The 22,317-nt window shown below is 41.4% G+C and overlaps 1 protein-coding gene across 1 annotated transcript; it reads right to left on the bottom strand.

Annotated features, from left to right (window-relative positions):
• Positions 1 to 718: 718 nt before the first annotated feature.
• psmc5 (proteasome 26S subunit, ATPase 5) lies at positions 719 to 22,039 on the bottom strand. Its single transcript, XM_029629672.2, has 12 exons — positions 21,941 to 22,039; positions 21,200 to 21,271; positions 21,009 to 21,078; positions 20,692 to 20,789; positions 20,519 to 20,575; positions 19,968 to 20,198; positions 19,437 to 19,563; positions 18,960 to 19,150; positions 12,151 to 12,249; positions 11,239 to 11,349; positions 5,044 to 5,130; positions 719 to 915 (listed from the first exon to the last, which is right to left on the bottom strand). Exons 1-12 carry the CDS (start codon positions 21,965 to 21,967, stop codon positions 862 to 864), a joined length of 1,224 nt encoding a protein of 407 aa, XP_029485532.1. The 5' UTR covers positions 21,968 to 22,039; the 3' UTR covers positions 719 to 861.
• Positions 22,040 to 22,317: the final 278 nt, after the last annotated feature.

Raw genomic sequence — 22,317 nt, forward strand, 5'->3', positions numbered from 1 at the left:
ACTAGTCTACTTTTTTAACTTACAAACATACCATGGACAGCCACATAATACATAGCAACATTGATTGAACTAAATTGTTTTTGATATCTTAATTTTCAGTTTATTAAACTAAGCATATATAGCCTTGTGATTTTTGTCGTCTTTGTGCTGGTTTGAGGTAACTCAGTGTTTCTAAATCAGTTTATGTAATAAACAGTCGAAAACATTAACTTGTTTGACCATGTTGCAGGTCATATAAATTGTTGAATGCAATATTTGCTTTGTGGACTTCAACGGACAGGTGTTGTTCTCCGGTTTTGTGAGGAAACAAACCTGTGTGTAGTTTAATTTATCCCGCCACCGTGTGACTTATCTTTTTGATGGCTTTGCCTTATTGAATACCACGGTGGCGTATGAACGAATGGGTTATAGAGCAAACAACGCAATTATCAGAACATAGGTTATAATATGGCTTTTTTCACTGGCTTGGCTTCCTCAGTCATTTTACCCACGTACTGTTACTGGTTGTTTATCAAAGTCATCTGGCCAACTCATTGATCCTGTTTGTAGTATACTCCTCTGGTCTTGACTTACGCAATACTTATCATATTCAAGACTCAGGAGATGTAGCCTAATCCCAGATCAGTTTGTGCTGTTTAGCCAACCCCCTATGGTCTTGTTAGGTATACAGCACAACAGATCTGGAACCAGGCTACAGCAGAAGAAAAAAATGGGGGACTTGTTTCTCAGTGGGGAGACAATTTATTTTTTAGAATGAACTAGGTAACAATTATAAACCAACCCTAAACAAAAGAAAAATATACATATATGTGACTTTGCGAGTAAATATCTGCGTTGGCGTCCCAAAAAAAATCCAAAGTTCTACTTCCAGAGTTTCTTAATGGACATGTTCTTCTCGCTGTCCTTCTGCATCACCTGGAAAGACACAAAGGATAGGGGTCATTAGCCAGTGATGATCATTTACCTTATAGGGAGACATTCTCACCCAATCATCCCAGACACACTCCAATTCACATACTGCCCACAACAGATCCACAAATAACACAATCCCTATAGCACTCCACACTTCCCTTTCCTACTTGGACAAAAGGAACACTACATGAGAATGCTGTTCATTGACTACAGCTCAGCGTTCAACACCATGATGCCCTGCGGTGCCAGGACAACAACCTCTCCCTCAACGTCGGCAAGACAACGGGACTGATCGTAGACTACAGGAAACGGAGAGCTAAGCACGCCCGTATTCACGTCGTCAGGGCTGTAATGGAGCAGGTCGAGAGCTTCAAGTTCCTCATTTCCACATCACTAATGATCTATCATGGTCCAAACATCCCAACACGGTCATGAAGAGGGCACGACAACGTCTCTCAGAAAGACACAGCAGTTGGAACTAAAAATCTCACATTTGGACAGATTTCCACTGGTCTAATGTCAATTGCACATGTTTGTTGGGCAAAGCAAGTTTCTTCTTATTGGTATCCTTTAGTAGTGGCTTCTTTGCGGCATTTCGACCATGAAGGTCTGAGTCACGCAGTCTTCTCTGAACAGTTGATGTTGAGATGTGTCTGTTACTTGAACTCTGAAGCATTTATTTTGGCTGCAATTTCTGAGGCAGGTAACTCTAATGAACTTATCCTCTGCAGCAGAGGTAACTCTGGGTCTTCCATTCCTGTGGCAGTCCTCATGAGAGCCAGTTTCATCATAGCGCTTGATGGTTTATGCGACTGCAGTTGAAGAAACTTTCAAAGTTCTTTGAATGTTCCGTATTGACTGACCATATCTTAAAGTAACGGACTGTTGTTCCGCTTTGCTTATTCGAGCTGTTCTATGGACTTGGTCTTTTATCAAATAGGGCTATCTTCTGTATACCACCCCTACCGTGTCACAAAACTGATTGGCTCAAACGCATTAAGAACAAAATAAATCCCAAATTAACTTAAGGCACAACTGTTAACTGAAACAAAATAAAGGTGGCTACCTCATGAAGCTGGTTGAGTTTGCAAAGCTGTCATCAAGGCAAAGGGTGGCTACTACGAAGAATCTCAAATCTATTTTAATTTGTTCAACACTTTTTTGGTTACTAAATGATTCCATGTGACATTTCATAGTTTGTCTACACTATAACTCCACAAAAAGAAAATAGTAAAAATAATAAAGAATATCCTTGAATGAGTAAGTGTCCAAACTTTTGACTGGTAATATATTCGGAATGTATTCAGACCACTTGACTTTTCACACATTTTGTTACTTTACAGCCATATTCTAAAATGAATGAAATATTTTTCCAGAATCTACACAACAGCCGATAATGAAAGTGAAAACTGGTTTTATATATTTTTTGCAAAAATGATTATTATTCATAAATAAAATGTATAAAATAAATTACTTTCCCCGAATGCACTGTACATACACTACATAACCAAAATAATGTGGACACTTGCTCGCCAAACATCTCATTCCAAAATAATGGGCATTAATAGGGGGTGGGTCCCCCTTTGCTGCTATAACAGCCTCCACTCTACTGGGACGGCTTTCCACTAGTAGTTGGAGAATTGCTGTGGGGACTTGCTTCGATTCAGCCACAAGAGCAGTAGTGAGGTCGGGCACAGATGTTGGGCGATTAGGCTTGGCTCACAGTTGTCATTCCAATTTATCCCAAAGGTGTTTGATGGAGTTGAGGTCAGGGCTCTGTGCAGGCCAGTCAAGTTCTTCCACACCAATTTCGACAAACCTTTTCTGTATGAACCTCGCTTTGGGCACGGGCGCATTGTGATGCTGGAACAGGAAAGGGCCTTGCCCAAACAGTTGCCAAAGTTGGAAGCACAGAATGATCTAGAATGTAGATCATCTAGATCTCCCTTTACTGGAACTAAGGGGTCTAGCCTGAACCATGAAACAGTCCCAGAACATCATTCCTCCTCCACCAAATGTTAGTTGGCACTATGCATTGGGGGCAGGTAGCATTCTTCTGACATCCGCCAAACACATATTCGTCAGTCGCTGACCTTGCTTCCAGAGGCCGCTTGGTACTCAGTAGTGCAAATTGAGGACAGACGATTTTTACGTGATTCAGCACTAGGCGGTCCCGTTCTGTGCGCTTGTGTGGCCTACCTCTTCGCACATACTTTTGTATACATTGTGTGCCTAACTCAATTACCTCTTACCCCTGCACATCGACTCGGTACTATTAACCCTTGTACGTAGCAAAGTCATCGTTACTCTCTGTATCTATTACTTATATTACACGTTTTAATTTATTATTTCTCAATTTTCTTTCTTTGCATTGTTGGGAAGGGCCCATAAGTAAGCATGTGACAAATAACATTTCATTTTATTATCAGTGATAAGCAAAACTAAACAAATCAAGGGGAAAAGGATTTGACTGTCCATTTTAATGACAAGGTAGATGTAAGTTTGTCTGACCCAAATCTGTTTGAGCTGTGTATAGTCAACTCCTATATAGTTGTCATGTTAGTTTTGGCATGACAATGACCACAGTAGTTAGAAATACACAGATCTGAGAACAGTGTCATGACGTTGGCCTGGGGGTAGGTTTATGACAGTCATAAATGCCTCTTCCCCCATCTACCCTACTGATGTTACATTTGCAAAACTCTTGGTTAACAGAGATTCTGGGAACATCAGAAGGTGGGGGGGAAATGAACTATACTCTGGTAATCCGACCAATTGAACATTTGCGGTGGTACTTAATGAATATGATGTCAGTTTGGTTGTCATCTGGGGCGGCAGGGTAGCCTAGTGGTTAGAGTGTTGGACTAGTAACCGAAAGGTTGCAAGTTCGAATCCCCGAGCTGACAAAGTACAAATCTGTCGTTCTGCCCCTGAACAGGCAGTTAACCCACTGTTCCTAGGCCGTCATATTCGTGATGGGATGAAATGTGAATTTAGCTTCTGCTCAATCAATGGCCCGCCCCTGTGAAGGGACATGGGCTATAAAACTTTTCAAACACTCTCTCCTCTCCCTTCCTATATAAAGCCTTGACAATATAACCTCCTGTTCCGAGGACAACGGTCCGATGTCAGAATGGTTCAGATAATAACTACAGAACAAAGCCAACATCAGCGTGAGCTTTGGTTGCGAATGGTATGAACTTTGAACTCTTATTCACTACATAAGTGATACCTCCTAGCCGCTGAGTTAGCAACAGCCGCTGCAAACAAGGGTTAGGAAGGAACAGACAGAGTATCCCATCTACCACACAACGACGTTACTACAACGTATTCAATTTACCAGCAGAGACATTCTTCAAAGGACAAAGGACTCGGTTGGGCAACACTGCCTTCCATCTACCCCCAACCTACCGAAGCGCAGCTCAGAGTAAATATTTATTGCATTTTCCTTTTCCAAATGGGCGGTAATTTAGAATGCATAAGATACTGTATTTACGATAGCCCAGCTTCGCCCTTTGTTCATCAGTCTTCCCACTCTTTCACTCAAACCCAGCCCCTTTTCTTTTGTGTAACCAGCTGTCATACTGTTCCGCCCGCCAGGGACGTTTTCCTTTGACGTAATTTGTAATCAAGTTCTTTAATTATGTGTAATTCTGTGTGATTAGTTAGGTATTTAGTAAATAAATAAACCCAATTTTGTATTGCTGATTCAACTTGTTAGCCGGGGTTTGTGCAGAATTTACAACTTTCAGATGAGACTGAATTAAGGTGACGATTAATATTGACTGCTATTGATGTAAAATATTACTAGGTCTTTAAGAGTTTATTCGGGAAGATTACAGCTCTATAAATATTATTTTGTGGTGCCCCGACTCTCTAGTTAATTACATTTACATGATTAGCTCAATCAGGTAATATTAATTACAGAGAAACTATGTCTCATCACTTAATCCGACATAGCCAAAGACACGACAACATTATAGATATAAGAATGTACACCTAATCTCTGATCAACACTAGTTAGTAACGATATGTTAGGAATGTGGGGATAAGAGGAATAATGTAAAACCAAGACAAATGGTCTCTTGGAGAGTGATGGACAGAGAGAGACAAACAGGACAGAAGACTAACCTTGGCAACAGCCATCTCAAAGTCCTCCTGGTTGACGTGCACTCTCCTCTCCCTGAGGGCGTACATCCCAGACTCTGTGCACACACCCTGAGACGTAAGAGGGAACAGAAACACACATACAGGTTTTACCATGGTGAAATAACACAATGACCCACAGTGACAAAGTCATTAAGACCCACAGTGGTCGAACACTAAGGCACTCCAAAAACAGGGTCACAAATCCCTAGGCTAGGGGATGTTTCAAGATGGCTAACTTGACATATTCTGCCCTTGTGCATATGCAAGCCCTAATGTGGTGGGCCCCATTCTATAACTTGGGGAGTATCAAGTCAGTGGGTATTCTATTATAATATTCTACAGTTATACCTTGTAAATGTAAAACCCTGTGGGACGTGTCCCACTACATTGAACTACACAAAATGTCAAATGGATTTTTGTTTTAGATTCCGTCTCTCACAGTTGAAGTGTACCTATGATAAAAATTACAGACCTCTACATGCTTTGAAAGTAGGAAAACCTGCAAAATCGGCAGTGTATCAAATACTTGTTCTCCCCACTGTGTGTGTGTATATATATATATATATATATATGCATTTAAAATATACATTTATTTTATATTTGCTAAGCTCTGCTAAGTTGATTGTTTTTCTTTGGTAGACAGCCATTTAAGTCTTGCAATCAGTGGCGACACGTCATTCAGGGCAGAACAAAAAAAAGGCTTGCCTGTATGTTATTTTAGCATTAATGTGTAAATAATATATATAATTGAGTTAAAGTCACATACTCAATAAAACAAAAAAGAGACCACATTTGTAAGGGAGCTCCAAAATGCAGGTGTTTCAGCACAGCTCGGTGCTTTCTGGGGTGGTGGGGCAAGCCAGCGGAGCGTTGCGCCGTGATTGGCTCATTGTTCTTTCACTCATGGGGACTTGACACCACTGCCAAGTGTAAGAGTAACATTTTATCCCTTCGGGCGCTGCCATAGAAGTGCCCATCTAAGAAGGCTCAAGGTCATTGGTCAGACAATGACAGAAAATCACGTTATATGTACAGCAGCTTTGAATGGACTGTTCATGTCAACATCATACTTTCACAATCTTGGCTAACAGTCATGAATCAAGTTTACAATCTACTGGCAAATCCTTTTAAATTCTTGTCAAATTAAGAGAAATAACGGAGAAATTATAGATAAAACATATCGGTGCTCATTGGCCATAAACTTTTCACAACAAGTTGGAAAATCGCAAGGTCAACGAATGGCTTGGAAGGAATCAGACAGTGCCTGTCTGGTCCCAAATCTGGGATTAAGGGTCTCTTTTCCAAGTAAAAAATATTAAACTTTATCCATGCTGTCAATGAAGCATGATTTGTGCCGTGGTCAAAACAACTTAACTCAAGAGGACCGCCACGCCACCTTCCTGTTCAAGTGAGCACAGGATGAATAATGTGATTCCAAAATGTATCGTATGCTGCTTCATAAATGTAATATGCCAGGGAGATATGTATACTGTAGCTAAGAAAGTAATACCAAATGTAGTAAGATCTTAATAGCCCATTTCCCTCACCTTAATAATTTGGTCTACTTACCCCTCTTAATTTCACCTACTGTTCTACTGTAGCCTATTACCCATTTTAAGGAAATGTAATCGAATATTCTAAGAGCTTTCAGTGTCTGCTGATATGCCCCCTTTAATTATCCTAGGGTTCTGACTTGGTGTACAGGGAGAATACCAAGAACGTTCTTCTGAATTCGGTCGCTGTACATTTCAAAGGGTGCTAAAACAAAGTTATTGACTAACGTTACTTCCGTCCTAGCTCGATTATTGTCTTAATTGAAATTACCGATTGCCTCCTTTTGTCCCCATATGCCTTAGCTTGTACATCTCAATTGACATTAGAAACCACATTTGTTTCCGCAAGTCAGCCGTTATTTTTTTAAAGGCAGTAAATGAGAGCTGCCAGACAAGGCGCCACTGATAGCCAGGCGAAGCAGTGGTAAGACGTTGGGAGAGTTTTATGTAGGCCCTAACAGTTTATGGGCACCGTTTGTCACTCTTAATAGTGCAACTAATGTATTGTTTAGTGTTGTGTGTCGTGGCTTTGCTAGCTGGCATTACTTTTCTTTTGCCCCACCAAGACTTACATGCTAAATCACCACTGCTTGCAATAGATTTCCATCCGACGAGTTAAAACTAACGCGGCCACTCAGGAACATTCAATGTTGTCTTGGTAAGCAACTCCAATGTATATTTGGCCTTTTAGGTTATTGTCCCGCTGAAAGGTGAATTTGTCTCCTAGTGTCTGGTGGAGAGTGGACAGGTTTTCCTCTGGGATATTGCCTGTGCTTAGCTCTATTCCATAATTTTTTAAATCCTAAATAGACTCCCTAGTCCTTGCCGATGATAAGTATACCCCTAACATGATGCAGCCACCACCAATCTTGAATATGTGAATTGTACTCTGTCGTGTTTGATTTGCCCAAAACAAAACATTGTATTTGGGAGAAAGTCAGTTTCTTTGCCACAATTTTTGCAGCATTACTTTAGTGCCTTAGTGCAAACACGAGGCATGTTCTGGAATATTTTTATTCTGTACAAGTTTACATATTTTCACTCTGCCATTTGCTGGTATTGTGGAGTAATTACAATGTTGATGCATCCTCAGTAACTGGGCTATTAGGTTATTAAGCTAAAACCAAGACTCAAATGGAGGTGTATGAGAGGGTATGCCTTAGGCCTAACTTTAATGAAAGATAATTGCAAAAAGCATAGGTCTACCCATTGTTAGCTTAACCTTTTTGGGATAGGGGGCAGCATTTTCACTTTTGGATGAATAGCATGCCCAGAGTGAACTGCCTCCTAAGCGGTCCCAGATGCTAATATATGCATATTATTATTGGATAGAAAACACTGAAGTTTCTAAAACTGTTTGAATGATGTCTGAGTATAATAGAACTCATATGGCAGGCAAATACCTGAGAAAAAAATCCAACCAGGAAGTGGAAAAGTAGTTTTTCCAACTCAGCCCCCATTGAAGATACAGGGTGATATTAGTTATGTTGCACTTCCCAAGGCTTCTACTAGATGTCAACAGTATTTAGAACCTGTTTTGAGGTTTCTTCTCTAAAGGAGGGGGTCATAAGGGCTCTTTGAGTGAGTGGTCTGGCAGAGTGCCACAGCCTCGGTCTGGCGCGCTCACGTGAAAGGTAGATACGTTCCACTTCATTTGTACAGACAAAGGAATTGTCCAGTTGGAACATTAATTAAGTTATGTTAAAAACATCCTAAAGATTGACTCCATACTTAGTTTGGCATATTTCTACGGGCTGTAACGGAACGTTTTGAACTTTTCATCCGACGTGACCTGAACGCGCTTTTGGATTTGTTTACCAAACGCCCTAACAAAAGAAGATATTTGGACATAACTGATGGACATTCTCGAACATTTATGGTGGAACTGGGATTCCTGGGAGTGCATTCTGATGAAGATAATCAAAGGTAAGTGAATATTTAAAATGCTATTCCTGAGTAATGTTGACTACCCAATATGACGGGTATCTTTTTGGCTGCTTTGTTGTCCAAAGGCTGTTCTCAGATTATTGCATGGTTTGCTTTCTCCATAAAGTTTTGAAATCTGACACAGCGGTTGCATTAAGGAGAAGTTTATCTAAAGTTCCATGTATAATAGTCGTATCTTCAATGTTTATTATGAGTATTTCTGTAAATTGATGTGGCTCTCTGCACAATCATCACATGTTTTAGAACTACTGAACATAAAGTTTGTATTTATATAAAAAAATCTGAGTTATCAAACAAAACATACATGTATTGTGTAACATGAAGTCCTATGAGTGTCATCTGATGAAGATCAAAGGTTAGTGATACATTTTCTCCATTTCTACTTTTTGTGACTCCTCTCTTTGGCTGTAAAAATGGCTGTGTTTTCTGTGAGTTGGTGGTGACCTAACATAATCATTTGTGGTGCTTTCGCTGTGATTCCTTTTTGAAATCAGACACTGTGGCTGGATTCACGAGAATTTTATCTTTAAAATGGTGTAAAATACTTGTATGCTTGAGGAATTATAATTATGAGATTTTTGTTTTGAATTTGGCGCCCTGCACTTTCACTGGCTGTTGGGGGGGTTCCGCTAGCGGAACGGGGGGTAACATTGAAGAAAATAAAGCACTTGTGATTATACAATGCATTCGGAAAGTATTCAGACACCTTGACTTTTTCCAAAATGTTGTTACGTTAGTTTTAATCTAAAATTGATTAAATTGCCTTTTTAGTCATCAATCTACGCAAAATACCCCATAATATAATTTTTGGGGAAAAACACCCAAAATTAAATATCACATTTACATAAGTATTCAGACCCTTTATTCAGTACTTTGTTAAAGCACCATTGGCAGCGGCTACAGCCTCGAGTCTTTGGGTATGACGCTACAAGCTTGGCACACCTGTATTTGGGGAGTTTCTCCCATTCTTCTCTGCAGATCCTCTCAAGCTCCGTCAGGTTGGATGGGGAGCATCGTACACAGCTATTTTCAGGTCTTTCCTGAAATGTACGGTCAGGTTCAAGTCCTGGCTCTGGCCGGGCAACTCAAGGACATTCAGACACTTGTCCCGAAGCCACTCCTGTGTTGTCTTGGCTGTGTGCTTAGGGTCATCCTGTTGGAAGGTGAACCTTCACCCCAGTCTGAGGTCCCGAAGGCACTGGAACAGGTGTTCATCAAGGATCTCTGTACTTTGCTCCACTCATCTTCCCATCAATCCTGACCAGTCTCACTGCTGAAAAACATCCCCACAGCATGGTGCTGCCACCATGCTTCACTGTAGAGATGGTGCCAGCTTTGCTCCAGATATAAAGCCTGGCATTCAGGCCAAAGAGTTCAATATGGGTTTAATCAGACCAGGGAATCTTGTTTCTCATGGTCAGAGTCATTTAGGTGCCTTTTGGCAAACTGGCTGTCATGTGCCTTTTATTGAAGAGTGGCTTCAGTCTGTCCATTACCATGAAGGCCTGATTGGCGGAGGGCTGCAGAGATGTTTGTCCTTCTGGAAGGTTATCCCATCTCGACAGAGGAACTCTGGAGCTCGGTCAGAGTGACCATCGGGTTCTTGGTCACCTCCCTGACCAAGGCCCTTCTCCCCTGATTGTTTAATTTGGTCGGGCAGCAAGCTTAAGGAAGAGTCTTGGTGGTTCCAAACTTCTGAATGAAAAAGGAAACCGCACATTGCTCTTGATAGTATCACTGATCTTTAATAACCTTACGTATCGTCCTCACGGCCTTCGTTAGTTCCTTTTTCATTCATCTTGTTCAACTGTTGCCATGCACCTGCAAAAAGTTTGCTCGGATGTGCGAGTGCCTTTTGAATTTCGGTTCCAAACTTCTTCCATTTAAGAATGACTGAGGCCATTGTGTTCTTGGGGAACTTTAAAGCTGCAGAAATGTTTTGGTGCTCTCCACCAGATCTGTTCCTCGACACAATCCAGTCTCGGAGCTCTACAGTCAATTCCTTCGACCTCATGGCTTGGTTTTTGCTCTGGCCTGCACTGTCAACTGGGGGACATAGAGAGGGGTGTGCCTTTCCAAATCAAGTGGACTCCAATCAAGTTGTAGAAACATCAAGGATCAATGGAAACAGGATACACCTGAGGTCAATTTAGAATATTATAGCAACGGGGCTGAATACTTATGTAAATAGGGTATCTATTTTCAATAAATGTGCAAACTTTTTTTTTTTTAGGTTAGCTTTGTTTTTGAGGTATTGTGTGTAGATTGATGAGGAAAATGTACTTTAATCCATTTTAGAATAAGGCTGGAACGTAAACAAAAAATGGAAAAGTCAAAGGGTCTGAATACTTTCAAAGCCATTTATGTACTGTAACATGAATGACCTTGAGCGCAAAATGCAGGTGTAAAATGCAGTTAATTTCTGTAAATGCGGCACCGTTTATGCATGTAATGACAGGCTTCATTGGCGCAGGGATTGTGCGAGGGGTCTCAAGCTTCGAATCACTCCTTTTTGTGGGGTAGCAGGCTAAAAGTGAGAACCACAGCTCTAAGGGGTAGAGGCTAAAAGACTTCCCTACTAGCCCTCATACTCTGAACCCCATTCCAAAGTGTCTCAGACCTGTGGTAGCCTTCATATGGTTAGCCACATTCCAAACCGTGTCTCTTAGTCTCTCACCTTAACCTCAGCCCCGGAGGCTCCTGGCATCAGCTCTGCAATCTTCCTTAGGTTAATACCACGCGTCAGGTTCATCTTCCTTGAGTGGATCTTCAGGATGTCCAAACGAGCCTGAGGAGCAGAAATAAAATGGGACGACGCCAGAATTACGACACTGTAGCAGCAAGCTGCTCACATGAAACGGAACGAGTGTCAACGCACACACACATTTCAGAGCGTGAGGAGAGAGAGGATGCTGGACTAGACACAATGGAATAAATCCTTTATTTTAAAATAATAAATAAAAAACGGTGCCAGAATACAGCACTTTGTATTTCTGATGAAACTAATGGGGCTGGAAAATGCAAGGGATCTCACTATAAGATATATGTTATGTATTGTGATTAGATACAGACTTTGCGATTCAATGTACCAAACATATTGCTTACAATATGTCTACTGCAGAGGTACAAGAGCCATGAAGAAACGAGTTTTGAACAGTAATGGAAGTAAAATAGCTGAAAACAAATTGCCTCCTGATTTAAATAAAGATGGAGAACAACCATGAAGGACAAATACTGGCGTTTCGGTGCAGGTACAGCCAACTAGAGTAAAAATAATATTGCACTATTATCAAAACCATAAAATATCTTAAATTATATCCTGATATGTAACTATCAATTTTTTACCGATGAGCAAAGAATCTGCGTTATATCACACGCCATTTAAAGGTAATTTCTGATTGACACGACATATGCAGCGTTTACCTTCGAGGTTCACAAACATCCCCTTTAAAAAAGGTGCATAGCTGACAAGCATGATCGGATAGAATCCTGGCCAAAAGGCAGATTTTTACTAGTTGTATATTATTCATATTCGTTTTATCATAATATTCGAGGGGCTAAAAGAAATAATAGCTGGAACAGTACTGACCTCTTCATTGGGAGGGGGGAACTCTATTTTCCTGTCGATGCGGCCGGGCCGGAGCAGGGCAGAGTCCAGGATGTCAATACGGTTGGTGGCCATGATGACCTGAGAAAGCAAACACAATAAACACACAGTATTAGTCCTTTTGGTCTTATTCAGCCTTTTCCATAGGCTTCTTTGGTTTGCACATTTCTATATGTTAGCCTGTTAGGCTAACCCTATGTGATCACCTTTAAAAACATGTTCAATACATTACTTCGCATAAAAGGGGAGAGAATATATTGCAGTGTTAGAAAAGTAGGTTGTAAATTGCAAGAACATTGGACAGAAAGGGTTTAGGGAATTAACATGGCTGAACACAGAAATGATTCCCAGCGACTCTAGACCAAAAATGTTTCCTATAAATAGAACAGAATTAGACAAAAAAAATACTAGTTAGTTCAATCACAATGACTGATTACTACAGTAGAGTAGCCATGCATTTACAATTGTGCAAGTTTGTGCATTTTGTTTAGAGGTTCTCTCTAGAACTGGAAACCTTTGAAATCCAGGTACATAGTAAAAACAATAGTTAGCAATGTAACTGGCTAGCAGTCAATGTGGACCTGGGCATCATTCAAAGCAGCAGAAAAATAGAGACAAGTATGAGATGTGATGAGTATTGTACCAGAGTGATGAGTTCTAAACTTGAAATATTGTTAATTATTAGGTATCCTATTGGAATATTGAGTACCAGTCTAGTTTCTACACCAGAAGTTAATGGTCATCTGTAGGTGGAATGTATTGAGTAAAGGAAAGGCAATCACGTGGCAGGCACTGATAAGGGTTTAGAGACATGGTTTACTTTTGGCAGCGATTGCAGCCTAGTATGAGGCTACAAGATTAGCACACCTGTATTTGGGGAGTTTCTTCCATTCTTCTCTGCAGATCCTCTCAAGCTCTGTCAGGTTGGATAGGGAGCGTCGTTGCACAGCTATTTTCAGCTCTCCAGAGATGCTCGATCGGGTTCAAGTCGCAGCTCTGGCCGGGCCACTCCTGCGATGTCTTGGCTCTGTGCTTAGGGTTGTTATCCTGATGGAGAGTGAACCATCACACCAGTCAGAGGCCTTGAGCGCTCTGGAGCAGGTTTTCATCAAGGATCTCTGTACTTTTCTCCGTTCATCTTTGCCTCGATCCTGACTAAGGAAAATCCCTACGGCATGATGCCGCCACCACCACGCTTCACCATAGGGATGGTGCCAGATTTCCTTCAGACGTGAGGCTTTAAGCAGTTTGGCTGGGTGGAAAGCTCTAGAAAGAGTCTTGGTGGTTCCGAACTTCTTCCATTTAAGAATGGAGGCCACTGTGTTCTTGGGAACCTTCAATGCTACAGAAATGTTTTGTTACCCATTCCCTGATCTGTGTCTCGACTGACAATTCCTTCGACATCATGACTTGGTTTTTGCTCTGACATGCAACTGCGGGACCTTTTATAGACAGGTGTGTGCATTTCCAAATCATGTCCAATCAATTGAATTGACCACAGTTGGACTCCAATGAAGTAGTAGAAACATCAAGGATGATCAATGGAAACAGGACGCATCTGAGCTCAATTTCAAGTCTAATAAGCAAAGGGTCTGAATACTTATGTAAATAAGGCAGCTGTTTTTATTTTGAATGCATTAGAAACATTTCTAAAAACCCTGTTTTCACTTTGTCATTATGGGTATTGTGTGCAAATTTATTAAATAAAAACATTTCCTCATCAATGTTAGATTAAGGCTGTAACAAAACATAAAAAGTTTAGGGGTCTGTATAGATTTGTAACATTTGAATTTGTATGCTTCAAAATGTATGGAATTTCAATAAAAATATATATAAATTAGTGAAATATTTATCCTAAAATCTAAGAGCAGCTTCATTTAAATTCTTCAGGAACCAACGAGAAGTACTGCCTCAATAGTGTAGCTCCTCCAGGCATGAGGTTGACTACTGTGAAGGGCGCAAGCCTATCCCTTGGGAAACGTTGCTAGCTGACCAGGCAACAGTGTGAAAGAAGGTAGAGCTTTGCTGCACTTCCTCTCAGGAGTCTCTTCCCTCTTCACTTGCTCCTGTTAACAAAAGCACCACTGGGTCCTCCAGCCTATTGCAGCGTGGAGAGGGTGAAGTCAACCCCACTGTTGCGCCACTGGTCTGCCAGGTCAAAATACACCAGTGACAAACAAGTTCGGCCCGCTGCCACCGTGAGGCCAGCGTGGAGACCAGGCGCCCCACATCGCCCATGGTCACCAGGCAGAGGGCACCTGCTCTTGATCAGGGAGACGACAAGGTGAGGGAGGGAAGGGGCGAGGGAGAGCGCTCCTCTAGATGGAGCGTCCTCAGGGCCAGCTCCAAACATGTTCTTCACCAAACTAGACGACTCCTCTCATGGCCGAGGTAGAGTCATGTCACCGTACTATACAAATGTACTGTTAAGAGAGCCCCTCAAAATATTTTCCATTTGCTAGAGTTAAGGGTCTGACTGTCATAGTGTGTGGTGTTGGACAACTCTCTCCGTACATACAGTACCAGTCAAAAGTTGACACCTACTCATTATAGGGTTTTTCTTTATATTACTATTTTCTACATTGTAGATCAGTAACGAAATCAAAACATATTGAATCATGTAACCAAAGAAAGTGTTGAATCTAAATATATTTTAGATTATTCAAAGTAGCCACCCTTTGCCTTGAATTGTGGTGCAAAGCTGTCATCAAGGCAAAGGGTGGCTATATGAAGAATCTTTTTTGGTTACTACATGATTCCATGTGTTATTTCATAGTTCTACAATATAGAAAATAGTACAAATAGACCCTTGAATGAGTGTGTGTCCAAACTTTTGACTGGTACTGTACATATACGGTCCACCCCCACCCTCCAGCGCCCTAGAGAGGGACCCCGCAGACGGGTCCCGAGGCGCAGGATCAAGTAGCACCTGTGGGAGGCGCTATGGTGCCCTGCCTTTACCAGCAACCAGCTGGCTGACAGTGTCTCACGCTCAACGTCTCCCGTCTATCTGCCCCAGATAGATGTGGACATCAGTTTGGAGCCAGTGCGTGCGTCAGCAGCCCCGGAAGAGGTAAAAACACTGAGTACTCAACATGGACACAATTGCTTACAGTCATTAAAATATTCCCTTTGAAAACGTTAAAAACAGTAATTTTGTTTAAACTATACCAAAGAGTTTCTAAACCCAGAGGTCCAACATCACGATACTTCCGGGAACGCATCGCAAAGCAGACACGACAGACCAGACCTGGGTTTGGGAAAATCAATGAGATAATTATTTCTAAGTTTAGAAATCAAGAAATTTAACAAGGCACGACCTAGATTCGAGCCAACGTCTTAAGTAGCTGAACATGTTATTTATTACTCCAACCTCTTCAAAAGTATGGTTGGGCGGTATCCAGATTTCAATACCTTCATACCGTGCATGGGCCATCCCCGGATATACAGCTATTACCGGTAGTGCACAAGGGGCGCTATTTTTAAAAGACAAAAAAAAGTAACTTACCAGAATGACTAAACTAACAAGTACACAACATGAACAAAAGTATGTGGACACCTGCTGGTCAAACATCTCATTCCAAAATCATGGGCATTAATATGGAGTTGGTCCAGCTTTACTGCTATAACAGCCTCCACTCTTCTGGGAAGTCTTTCCACTAGATGTTGGAACATTGCTGCAGGGACTTGCTTCCATTCGGCCACAAGAGCATTGGTGAGGTCGGGCACTGATGTTGGGAGATTAGGCTTGGCTTGCAGTCGGCGTTCCAATTCATCCCAAGGTGTTCGATGGGGAAACAGGTAAGGGCCTTCCCCAAACTGTTGCCACAAAGTTGAAAGCACAGAATAGTCTAAAATGCTGTAGCATTAAGATTTCCAGTGATGAAAAACAGCCCCAGACCATCGTCCTTCCTCCAAATTTTTCAGTTGGCACTATGCATTGGGGCAGATAATGTTCTCCTGGCATCCAACAAACCCTTATTTATCCATCGGAATGCCAAATGGTGAAATGTGATTAGTCACCCCCCAGAGAACGCTTTTCCACTGCTCCAGAGTCCAATGGCGGCGAGCTTTACACCACTCCAGCCGATGCTTGGCATTGCGCATGATGATCTTAGGCTTATGTGCGGCTGCTCGGCCATGGAAACCCATTTCATGAAGCTCATGACGAACAGTTCTTGTGCTGACGTTGCAGGTCTAGCAGGGCAGAAATCTTATGAACTGACTAGTTGGAAAGGTGGCATCCTATGACGGTGCCACATTGAATGTCACTGGGATCTTCAGTAAGGCCATTCTAATGCCAATGTTTGTCTACAGAGACTCCATGGCGGTGTGCTTGTTTTTATACACCCGTCAACAACGAGTGTGACCGAAATAGCCAAATCCACTAATTTGAAGGTATGGCCACATACTTCTGTATATATAGCGTACTAAGGAATTCTCATAGCAGATGCCAGGTAAACGCTAATGAGCGCATGCAAACATTTACTACTATGACAGACAACCCAGCTCATAAACTTATGCAAGTATCTCAAAACGCAGTTTGCAGCACACATTTAATTCAGGAGGGGATTGTCTCTGCTGCTGTTACGAAGATGCTTGATCTTGCAAGCCACTTAGCTAATATTAGCAAAACCAAGCTGGAGAGAATTGATTTGGCACATCTTAGATGGTTAAATTAATAGTTCTAAGATATATTGCTGGCAAACAGTGAAGTTCATATTAGTGTATCACCTTAAGTTGCACTGCCGAGCAAACTCACCTCACAAAGCTCCTATTTTGCTTTTTGTGCTTCTTTGTAAACAAACACACATGGCTGGCTCAAACCTCTTAAGAAAATATATAGTACCGGTAAGCTTCATAATGAAAAATGATCTAGCGGGAGAAATGATGAACGCGATCTGCTTTTATTACCTAGTGCACAAGTTTATTATTTAAAAAAGTACTAATACTCAAAGCCCACAAAAACATAACTTGAATAATACCTAAACCAGAACAATAACCAGAATAATAACTAAATTCTAACAAGCGCATTGCAAACATTTTGTACAGCTTCTTTACTCTACTTTTATTTTTTTTCACACCAATATACAGCAACTTTGCACAGCCATTGAAGAGGAGTGGGACAACATTCCACAATCAACTTCATGTGAAGGAGATGTGTCACGCTGCATGAGGCAAATGGTCACACCATACTGACTGGTTTTCTGATCTACGCCTCTACCTTCAGGTATCTGTGACCAGACTCATATCTGTATTCCCAGTCATGTGAAATCCATAGATTAGGGTCTAATTTATTTATTTCAATTGACTGATTTCCTTACGCTAACTGTCCCTCAGTATATTTTTGTTCAGTTTATGTCGCACAGTTCGGGCCTGATCGAATTTATTCCCAGAGAGAACTGCGCATTGAGCTCACAGATTATTCTTTCTACGAAATGGAATTCAAATAATTGAACTGACATCGGTCAATTAGATGTGTAAAAATAACCAACATTTCAGTTAGTCGCTCAGCACTATCCGAAGGTCTTAGTCAGGCTGACAATGAAGAAACACGCAGCATCTCTGACTGCCTGTGCGTTTCGGTTATTCAAGTTGTATTCATTTGAACAGGAAAAACACAAAACAAAAATAAATTGCTTAACAGGACAAGTGATGGTGTGACCAGACATCCCTGGTCTCTTTTGAAAGGTCACGTTACGTGTTCTCTCCCCTTCCCTAGAGTATATTGACTAGCGCCTTCAGTGTTGATGTTAAGATTGACATGTGACATAACTGTCATGGATGTTGAGTGAAGACTTGTTTTAGTCTGTCCATGTTAGGTGAGGGCGCCATGCAATAAGTAGTAAGTGGCACTACCTTGACTATAACATGTCCACAACATACAGTATGTGACATCACGCTCTGAACTGATATTCTATTTGTAGGACACAAATTTGATATGAGAAACATACACCATTATTGGCGGGTGGTAATGTTAGCTTGCCAACTTAAACGCTAACGTCAGCTAGCTAGTTAGCGAACGTTAATAACGGGGTGTGTAATAATTTGCGCTACTGAAACATAGATGCAACTATAATGTGCTTCTGATCAACTGTAACCGAAGGTTTACTTCGAACACAGGTTGCTTATCTCAAGTTGCATTGCAAATTGCCATGTCAGGAACAAAGATTGTTACGTGGAGTGTGTGATGACACAGCCGCCAGAGAAGGTAACGTTAGTGATCACACAGGGAGAAGATTTTTTGTGCCCCTCTTATATAGCTCATTGGCTGATAGGGGTATGGCCATACCCCTATTCTGAAATCAACATGGCGAATATAGCCGAAAAAGTACGAGTTTGCATCCCTGTATACTACTCTTACTATTTTATTTCTTATTTAGAGATTAAATGTATTCTTTATCTGCATTTATTGCTCATTTCTATATAATCATCGTCATTTAAAAAAATACTGGTTCTGTCTGTTTATAGCATCACAGAGAACATGCAAATACAGATTGATAGGTTGCAGAGGGTTAGTGGGTGGGAGGACAGTGAGTAGAGGACAATAGAGTAGCTATAGTGTGATTAGAAAGAAAGTGTTGTCAGACAGTACCAACAGGAGAATGACAGAAATCAATCAGCGGAAAGAAACGGTGTCAAGTGTTAGAGCAGAGGAATAGCATACACATTAAGTAAAGGTGCAGAGAGGGTGTGGTGTTGTATAGAGTGATAGTGTTATTGTAGATTAGGCCACATTATAAAGCATTAGACGACAGTGATGTATCTGTGTGTATGTACGTGTCACCCACTTTGATGTTCTTGGTGGCCTCGAAGCCATCCAGCTGGTTCAGCAGCTCCAGCATGGTCCTCTGCACCTCGCTGTCACCCCCGCTGCCCCCCTCCAGACGTGAGGAGCCGATCGAGTCAATCTCGTCCATGAAGATGATAGAGGGCGCATGCTCACGGGCCATGACGAACAGCTCACGCACCATGCGGGCACCTGGGATGGGGAAGACAAAGCAGCGTTATAGCCAGCAGTGTGATGTAAGTGAAAAACAAATAACAGCTTCCATTTCACCAATTGTATGGTGAGAAACATTTAGCCTACTATAACTCAGTGCTCCATGAAAATGGACTGAAATGGGCTTAAACGTGCTGGAGCTGGCTAAACAGCAGCTATTTGGAGAACAGAAGCAGCAAAATCTCCCTGACATACGGAATTACTAGACACTTGGGAACCCTGTCGAATGGTTACCAAAATGGCTGACTGATCGTTGATGACTCACCCTCCCCAATAAACTTCTGCACCAGCTCCGAGCCAGAAACCCTGATAAAGGTGCAGTCGGTGTGGTGGGCCACGGCTCTGGCCAGCAGGGTCTTCCCTGTGCCTGGGGGTCCGTACAGCAGCACGCCCTGGTGGTGAGACACACAAGGGAGGCTAGACATCCCAAAACATGACAGAGTGCACCTGAAATGTCATGATGTATTTTAGTATAATTGTGCTAGAATTAGCTGGTGTCCCTTTTCTCTGTTCCTTCTGGGAATCAAGACTGCTGAGGTGAGTATGTGATAAATGCTGTGGGGCATTGACAGAACAAGACCTTAGGACAACCCCAACACGGAATGAAAAAGTCTGAAAAACCTTTGATTTTGGGAGTGTTGTGTCCTTTAAGACAGTACAAGGTCAACTCAAATGCAAAAAGCAATTGAGTTTACCTTCAAAGCTCATAGTGCGTACTGGGTAACATATACAGTTGATATGACCTGTGAATTAACCAATAACCCAATAAAGGGCTTTTCCCTTTTGGGCCACCCACCTTGGGCTGTGCAATGCCGAGAGCCTCGAAGAGCTCTGGGTGCTTGACTGGCAGCTCGATCACTTCTTTGATCTCCTTGATCTGCTTGTCCAGGCCACCAATCATCTCGTAGGTGGAGTCAGGTACCTTCTCCACCATCATGAGCGAGACCAGCGGGTCCACCTTGTTGGGCAGGATCTTGTGCAGGGTGTAGCTGTCGTTGCGCAGCGCCACACGGCAATTTGGAGTCACCTGGTAGGAATGGTCAGCGGGGTAAATCAGTGTGATACAGTCCTGAATCATGAGGAAGTTTGTTGCATTTATTCTTAATTTCAGTTTTGTTTCCAAGTATTTTCTTTCTGTCCAGCCACCTGAATTGGATGGGGATATTTGTTTTTCAACTGAATTTTGTTCCCTTAACACTCAAACCAAACAAAAACAAATATTATAGTTCAATTATTGGTTGTGTGTTACTAATCTGTACGTACACAGATGTACATGTACCTTTATACATATAAACATTAAGTTCTCATCACATTGGGGTCAAATATCGACAACGTGTCCATACTTACATCATTGATGTCAATGTTCTTATCCACATCCACCACAAATTTCCCCTCTGGATGGACCTGGAGACAATTAAGTAGGTACAGTAGTAGACTGTCAGTGTCATCTAGATGCAGCTACAGCATACCACCGTAAAAATGTGTTACGTCTACATTTCAGCAAAACAAGGCTACTCTACCTTGACCAGCACTTTCTTTTTGTCCATGGCCCTCACCACCTCTCCAACATATGAACCTTGCTCCTGTAGCAACTGCAGCTCCTCACGAAGGAGACGCACTAGGGACAAAGCAAATAGATTTGAACAATGACTGCCAATTCCTAAAGTGCATGTTTTGTTTGAGTACAATCAATTTACTTAGTCAGAGAACATTTCCATTTTATAAGCCACACAATTACTGCTACAATTAAGTACTAGCTAGTTACACTGTTTGAAGAGGTTCAGCTGTTCTTTTTTTTTCAATTAAAAAGTGCTGGATAGCTAACAATCATTCCTACCTTTTGCATTGAGTTCATTTCTCTGAGCCTGTAGACGTCTGAGATTCTGACTTTTGTCATTCACTGTCAACTGGAAGCAGAAAGACCAGATACTTTTTTTTTATCTTGACAAAGGATATTAGCAGTGTCACAATGGTGTCAAGACAACGTGTAGCTAACAGTCAATTTAATGAAAATCTGTGTTTGCTTACCTGTAACTCTTCTATTTTAGACAGGTAGTATTGCCGGAGACCAGAACCACCTTTACTGTCCTCCATCTCCATCTGCAAAACAGACATTCATTAACAGTGAGATCTTTGTTGTCAAGTAAACAACGTAGCTAGCTAACGTTAGCTTGCTGGCTAATCAGCTAACATCATGGTGGCTAACGTTGTAGCTAGCTGTACAGGCCTAATATATATAGCAAAACCCGAAACTAACCTAACATTTTCCAAATACTCCTCTTGGAAATATAGCCAGCAAAATATTTACTACAGTTAACTGACATGGTTAATACACGCAGCTAACGTCAACTAACTAGAAAACGTAAAGTATTTAAAAGTATCTTTACTAAAGAAGCGAACACGTTAGGCGTAATAGCTAGTTAGCAATACGTTTGTTAATTTTACTTAACTTATGCTGAGTTATTTACAGCCACAAATATAAGGAATGTTACTGAAGCAAACGATCAATTAGATTAGCTAACGTTAGCTAGCTTTCTAGCTTGCTAAAAGTAGATAACTAACGCTAGCTAGTTTACAATGAGACAGCAAACCGTCAGGATTCTCTATTTTGACAAGTGTTTTGGTCTCTTCAAAACGGTTACATCAACTTCCGACAAGTACCAACTTCACAGAACACATTGTTAAGTGTCTCTATTCAATGTCGTATCTACAACATTCCCACAAGTGTGAACAAATCATATTAAATTAAGGACAAAAAAAATCACTTACATGATGGTCCATTCCGTCCAGCGCCATCTTAAAACTCTAAACTTCCGGTGGACGAAAGCGTCCTTCCGAAATACAAATCTCTTCTTCAGTAAATGTTTTACAATTAAAATTGGAGTCTACTGCCGCCTGCTGTACTGGGGGTGTAGTACAGTCAAACACTAAACTGAAATGAAGGTAATAATACTAAAAGCAAGTTTATGATCTTCTGTCATTTTTGCAAATACCATAACTATTTTGAGAAGCTGTGCCAGGCAAAATGTTGAAGACTGTAAAATCAATTTGCATAGTCCTTGGAGTGGGCCTGATGTACCATATTAGCTATATCAATACCGTGCAATTTACATTCACTGAGTGTACAAAACATTAGGAACACCTGC

The sequence above is a fragment of the Oncorhynchus nerka genome, linkage group LG23 (assembly GCF_034236695.1).
Source record: "Oncorhynchus nerka isolate Pitt River linkage group LG23, Oner_Uvic_2.0, whole genome shotgun sequence".
Lineage (NCBI taxonomy): Eukaryota > Metazoa > Chordata > Actinopteri > Salmoniformes > Salmonidae > Oncorhynchus > Oncorhynchus nerka.

What these genes read in the sequence shown, in the direction of transcription:
- psmc5 (XM_029629672.2), bottom strand. Translation starts at nt 21,967, where the DNA reads ATGGCGCTGGACGGAATGGACCATCAT. An exon ending in AAATGAACTCAATGCAAAAG is followed by an intron (nt 20,790 to 21,008) that starts GTAGGAATGATT and finishes CTTTGTCCCTAG; the next exon opens with TGCGTCTCCTTCGTGAGGAG. An exon ending in GCAGAAGTTTATTGGGGAGG is followed by an intron (nt 19,151 to 19,436) that starts GTGAGTCATCAA and finishes TCCCCATCCCAG; the next exon opens with GTGCCCGCATGGTGCGTGAG.